At 45.9% G+C, this 6,909-nt stretch overlaps 1 protein-coding gene across 1 annotated transcript in view; it reads right to left on the reverse strand.

Annotated features, from left to right (window-relative positions):
• LOC147107900 (lysozyme C-1-like) overlaps positions 1–5,228 on the reverse strand; it is a 47,483-nt gene extending 42,255 nt beyond the window's left edge. Inside the window, exon 1 of the mRNA XM_086006086.1 lies at positions 4,985–5,228. Coding sequence (XP_085862212.1) covers positions 4,985–5,228 — 244 coding nt within the window. The remainder of the gene's footprint in view (positions 1–4,984) is intronic.
• Between the last annotated feature and the right edge of the window lie 1,681 nt (positions 5,229–6,909).

Consider the following 6,909-nt stretch of genomic DNA (forward strand, 5'->3'; position numbering starts at 1 on the left):
ATTCACTAGAGAGGGCAAGTGATAAATGTATGGCACCACATATGCCAGGTAACATGATCCTGTCCAGCCCCGTGGCAACCAGGGGTATGCCTTGTGGCCACAAATAAAGTATGTCCCATTGTACGGGGTGGTTTTATCAACATCAAACCCTGCAGATACCAGGGAGTAGTTGAAAGTACCTGTCTGGTTGGAGTATGGGACTTCCAGCGTACAACCATAATACTGAGAGGACGTATAAAGGGGAAACCCGTCAGCAGTACCAGTTACTGTGAAATTATACGCGCACCGACTAGTGCCTACAAATATTCCCCCAGCCAAATTCCTTACTAAACATATTGTCCCCGGGAGCCTTCCCATACCTGTGGCCTTGGGTGAGTGTGAGGGAGGGAGGCTGTTGGGAGTGGTCGTACCCTGGCTGGTACCACCCTTTGAAGGTATTCATATAATATCCCCCCGCTTCCCAGGGCTCTGCAGATATGGGGTAAAATGGCAAAGTAGAGGATGCCTCTCTCTTTCCGTCTGTTACCACAGACGCAACTCTTATCATCCTGGGGGATTGGTGTGTGCCATTCTGGTATATATACCACTCTACTACTTCTGACAAATTAAGTGGGACAGGTCTAAGAGGAATCCCTCCTTTAGAGTGGATAGGGATTTGGGTACATACCCAACAACCTCCTTCCTTATTGTTTTCCGTAGCATATTTGTGGGACATATACAAAAAGGTATTCACCTCCAGTTCTCTACGTCGCTTGTTATCATTCTCTGGTCCGGGGACCTGTCTCATCATAACAATTAGGCAGGCACCCACTACACACACACATAACAGCAGTATCTCTTTTTCCATTTTTACAACAGTTGTCCCCCTTTATTTTTAACAAGAACCGGAAATCACGCACGCATTACGCTTGCATTAACATCGAACAATTCTTATCACTTTATGTTAACAACTTCCCAAAGGCTATATTGCCAACCCTAACTGTTTGTTGCTTGTAGATTCTATTCTCCTGTGGGGAAGGATCAAATATCATCATTAGCTTAAGTCCTCGAACATAACCATTTGGACTTCCTCCCGCCTTGGGGCTAGTTGGGGTCGGCGGGATTGTTCCCATACGTACTTCAGGATGCGCCCCAAGGTGTATCCCATTACGATAATACATATTATCCATACCAATGTTCGTACTATCATCCATTCCCATTCTTTGTATTGCCTGATATATTCTTCACTATCTGTAAAGGGTATCTGTTCTGGTGTAGCCATTGCTAAGCTGATGAAGGGTCATAGACTTTCAACTGCGTCCAGTGCTTCCATCGTCCCATGCCCTTCATATCAATGTAAGCACACGTATCCCCACTAATTAGAATCTATTATGGCCCTGACCACTGTGGTGCAAATCCGGGTTTCTCAGGTAGATTTTTAACCATTACCTTAGTCCCCGCTGGAGGAATGTACGGGAGCGCAGTTAACTCCAAATCTTTGTCCTTTTCCTCCTGCTGATCCCGAGTTTGTTGCCTCATTTCTTTCAACTGGTCACTTAATTCCAATACGTATCTACGGATTTTGTCCTTGAGGGGGCCTACCTCTTCCCCACCAGTTATTATTCCATGGGGAAGCCGCATTGCCCTTCCTGTCATTAATTCATATGGGGATAAGCCCGTCGTTCGATTTGGGATTGCCTGCAACTTCATTAATACGGCTGGCAACACATCTACCCATTGCTGTTGCCTTTCTCCTAGGGCCTTGGCTAGGGCTGGTTTTAAAGTTCGATTCAGTCGTTCCACCATCCCGGAACTTTGGGGATGATAGGGATGTGGAATTTTTGTTTTATTCCCATCCATTCACATATCTTTTTCACTACAGCTCCTGTAAAATGTGTCCCTTGGTCGGAATCGATCTGTACTGGCACTCCCCATCTGGGAATTACTTCTTCTGCCATGATTTTAACTACAGTGGTGGCTGTACAATCCCGAGTCGCAAACGCCTCAACCCATCTGGTGAATTGATCTACGATTACCAAACAATATTTTCATCCCCTGGAAGTGGGAAGTGGACCCGTGAAGTCTATCTGTATATTTTCCCATGGCCCCCGTGGTCGGGGTTGGTGGGCTAATCGTATCTTTATCAGTCGCCCTGAGTTATACTGTGCACACCTCAGGCACCATTGACAGTACTTTGCAGCGTCCTTTCCCAAACCCGGCCACCACCATTCTTTACTTAATAACTCAATCATTGCTCCCCTTCCTGTGTGGGTATCCCCGTGGTGCAATTCCAGGAGTATCTGTCGGATACATGTCGGAGCCACCACCTTTCCATCCTTTCGCCAGATTCCCCCGGAATCTGGCCTGCCCCCTGCGCGATGCCACTCTTGTCTTTCTCCTTCAGAGACATCTTTGTGCAACTCACTGATGTCTATGTGTTCTACCTGGACGCTTGACACTCTCTCCTCAACTAGTTCTTGTTCAAGGGCTTGTCTTGCAGCTAAATCTGCAGCCTGATTCCCTTTTTGCTCTGGGCTTTCCACCTTCTGGTGTGCCTTTATTTTTACCATGGCTGCTTGTAAGGGAGCCTCTGTGGCTTCCAAGAGAGCCTTTATCCATTCCTCATGTTTGATGGAATCCCCCCCAGCTGTCAGAAACCCCCTTCTCCCCCAAGCAGTCATATAATCGTGTACTACTCCGAAGGCGTATCTACTATCTGTATATATATTGGCTGTTTTCCCCTTTGCCAATTCCAACGCCTTTGTTAAAGCTACTATCTCCGCTACCTGCGCCGATAACCCACCATCGAGTCATCCTGACGCCTCGGTTTTCAACTGCCCATTGACCACCGCCCATCCTGTACATGGGGTCCCCTCTGTATTGATTTCTTTGTGGGTTCAATGACGAGACATTTATGAAAGAGAATGTCTTTTAATCTAAAGTCTGTTCAACTCAGTTAAACAGCATTACAGGAGACACCATGCTAGAGATCCCTCTAAAAACCGAAAGTAAAACTAAACTGCTTGTCTCTCACATGCCCTCTGCTGGTCAGGCATAAGTAATCAATCAGGCAAACATGCTGGTAAGGCATCATAATCAAACAGGCAAATACCATCACTATTTGCTGATATCATTACATCTCCCTTTCTTAAAACAAAAGTATTTTACTTTTATCTAACAACATGTTTTCTTTGTATTAATCTGCATTTTACCTGTAACACTTAATGAACTTACATTATCATTATCACGATCAAGGTTTTTTAACCTTGCTTTGTGTGTTCACATGAAATATGTAAATACACTAGAACTTGAAGAAAGAATAAGATAACATTACTTCCTTCTATAACAATAGTCCTTAAATTTGATCAATGAGTCTCTCAGGAGGCTTCACGCGTCTTGAGGATTTTCTGATTGATTGTCCTTGAATCTGAGTTGTTGCCTCAGATGATGTGTTCTCAGCTGTGTGATCAGGTTGTTCAACAGTATCAGTCTTTTGACCTGCTGTGTGATCAGGTTGTTCAACAGTATCAGTCTTTTGACTTGCTGTGGCTGGTCCCATGAGAAGATCGCGATGATTTCTTTTCAGAACAGCACCCTCATCTGTCTGAATGGTGTATGATCTTGGTTGAACTTCACTCAGGACAGTTCCCTTCTGAGTCCATATGTTTGTTTTGTCTTTGAACCTTACTTGGTCACCAATGTGGAGTTCAGGTAGGTTTTGTGTTCCTCTATCATAGTGGTACTTTTGCTTTTCTTTCTGTTGTTCTTTGAACTTCCTCACTTTCTCCCCCTCTTTTGTTTTTAGGAGGTTCTCCGGGATGGGTAGGTTTGACCTTAGCCGACGTCCCATAAGGAGTTGGGCTGGTGACATACCACACTCGAGCGGCGTTGTGCGGTGTACAAGCATGCTTTGGTAGAAGTCAGTTCCACTGTCTTTTGCCTTGTACATCAGTCTTTTCACTGTCTGGACCGATTTTTCCACTAGACCATTGGACTGTGGAAAATGAGGACTTGACGTTGTGTGGACAAAGTCCCACTCTTTGGCAAAGTGTCGGAAACTTGCATTGTAAAACTGGGGTCCGTTGTCTGTGAAGACCTCGCTTGCCACGCCATGTCTGGAGAATATGGCTTTCATACATCTTATCACAGCACCTGCAGTGGTGGTGTACAGTCTACAAACCTCTGGATACAGGGAGTAATAGTCTGTGACTACAAGATAGTCCTTCCCTTGACATACGAATAGGTCACTATTTGCTGATATCATTACACCCTCAATGTACTTTCTAGACCCATCAACATACAAGGTGACTTGTGCTCCTTCCAACGGTTCATCTCGTATTTTTCCTTCCCCTACTTGCACGTCTACGTCAGTGCATCTATGGGGGCCGCCTGCCCCCAACATACCTTCCGCCGGGTTTTCCCCTGTATTGCGGACAATCAAAACTGACTTGTCTCGGGGAATCAGGACCGCCTCCCAACGCGCTCTGCGAATGTTGGACACTGACCGTAATTTGTTATTGTTTAACATTTCTACCAAAGTGTGCTTAGTGTGTAAAATAATATCCCTGGTCATCACAGTTGGTTCACTCACTTTTACTGCCCAGGCCACACAATCCAGTGCCGCCACACACCGTGCTAGTCCTGCCACAACTGGTGACTGTTGCGTAGAATAATACGCTACTAGGCGTCTTCTGTCCCCATGTTGCTGCGTCACCACTGCTGCGTAGAATCTTCCCTCATTCTCACAGTGGAGATGGAAGGGTTTCTCCATATCGGGTAATCCCAGCCCGGGGGCCGCCATTAAGGCTTGTTTCAAATCCCCATATGCGCTCTCCTGCTCAGGTCCCCAGTCAATCCCGGCATTACCGGGGTTCCCTCCTTTTACCAGTCTCTGAATTGGCTCTGCTATTGCTGCAAATTTTGGGATGAAGTTCCTGCTGTAATTAAACAACCCCAAGACCTTCCTGACTCCTCCTCCTTGGCATGTCCTGTATGGTTTTTTTACGGTCTTCGGGCATAGATCTGTCCCCTTGGGACAGCTGTTGCCCCAAATATGCTACTGTGCTCTGTGCAATCTGTGCTTTCTTTGGGTTTGCCTTAAAACCACCTTCCGCTAGTGCCTGTAAAATTATGATCAGGGCTGCGGCATGACCCTCTTCGTCCTCTGACGCTATCAACAGATCGTCCACGTATTGGAGTACCGTGCTCTGGTACGGGGTGAGGTCGATCGGCTCTAATAAAGAACTCATCACCCGGTGAAATATTGCCGGACTGTTGTGGAACCCCTGAGGCAATCGGGTCCAAGTATACTGTTTATCCCCGATTGTAAAAGCAAATTTGTCCTGCGATTCTGGGTCCAATGGTAAGGACCAGAAACCGTTTGCTATGTCCAGAACTGTAAATACCTTATGTTCTGGGCTCAGTCCGTTGAGAATCGTGGTGGGACTAGCCACTATTGGGTGCAGTTTTGGGGTTACCTTATTTAGTTCCGTGTAGTCAATAGTTAATCTAAATGACCCATCCGGTTTCGTGATGGGCCACACTGGGGAATTAGTAGTACTTTCTGTAACCCTAACTATTCCTTTTTCTTCCAGATCACGTACTATCTTAACTATTGCGGTCTGAGCCTCTGACTTAATTGGATACTGTTTATGTGGTTTGTGACTTGGGCCAGGTACTACTATAGGGGGCGTTTTTGCCAAACCCATGTCTTGTTTTGATTCTGCCCATACTGCCTTTACTGCTTCACATATTACCTTATATGGCTGTTTCACCTGGTTCCAATCTTGGGTCAATACCCCGGCACTCCCTGCCTTTGCCAAATGGGACAAGGGTTTGGTTGCTTTTGCCTTATTCCCATCCGGCAGAGGCCAAATTATCTTACTCTGTCCGGGATCCACTAGTAAGTTAAACTCTCTTAGTAAATCAATGCCCATTATTGTTCCTTCGTTATTGGGGCATACATAAAATTGTGCCGGTAGTAACTTCCCGGCTATTTCCAATGTTTGCACTTCACTTCGATATGCTGGGATCTTGGTTCCTCCCAGACCTATTATATACATTTTGTGTTTAGTGACGGGTAATGGTAGATTCGTGAGAGACACTGTCGCTCCGGTATCTATTAACATATCACACTGTTGGCCCCCTAACAATGCTGGTACATAGACCCGGTTCTCATCTGCCTCCCTCCTAACGGGGGCCGCTGCCTGTCATTTGGTTCCCTGTGCTTTTAGGAAGTCGAGCAACTGTTGGTAATCCCCTGGGATACTTGGGGTAGTTGTGTTCACTTGGGTCTCCCGTTTTGTCCAACAATGGTTAGTGGTCTGGCCCAATTTTTCACAGTTATTACAACTGAAGAGGTTCTGTTTTGGGCCCCTACATTCTTTAGCTATATGTCCCATTTTCCCGCAGTTAAAACAGACCCCTTTCTTCCTTTGTGGTGCCTGTCCTGACTGGGTGCCAGCAGCGCCTACCCGTTCCTGTTTTATCTGTCTTTCATGCGGCTGGTCATCCTTCCCATCTATCTGGCAAGCCCATCTTATGGCTGTGTCGTATGTGTCGGCCACCACCACACCCATTTTCAATATTTTCTGATGTTCTGCGGATAACCCGTCTTTAAACATTTTTATAAGCACGGCATCATCCCGCAGGGGATTATCTTGTCCTGATGACTCTTGATACTGATACCACAGCCATTCTCCATAGGTGTTTGCGTTCTCACCTTTCTTTTGCCTTATTTGCATGATCAATTCCCAGTTGGCTGTTGCTGCCCCCATTACAAGTTGTACCGCATTCTTAAAGTTATTCCTAGCTGTGTTTCGATTGGCTTCGGTTTCGTTAATTTGGGGTATCCAATCCCCACTTTTATATAAGTCAGCTACTTGTTTCCACTTATCTCTGGGGCATTTAGCCCATACCAACTGATGTATA

The sequence above is a fragment of the Somniosus microcephalus genome, chromosome 14 (assembly GCF_052327205.1).
Source record: "Somniosus microcephalus isolate GS21.2 chromosome 14, FLI_Smic_1.0, whole genome shotgun sequence".
Classification (NCBI taxonomy): domain Eukaryota; kingdom Metazoa; phylum Chordata; class Chondrichthyes; order Squaliformes; family Somniosidae; genus Somniosus; species Somniosus microcephalus.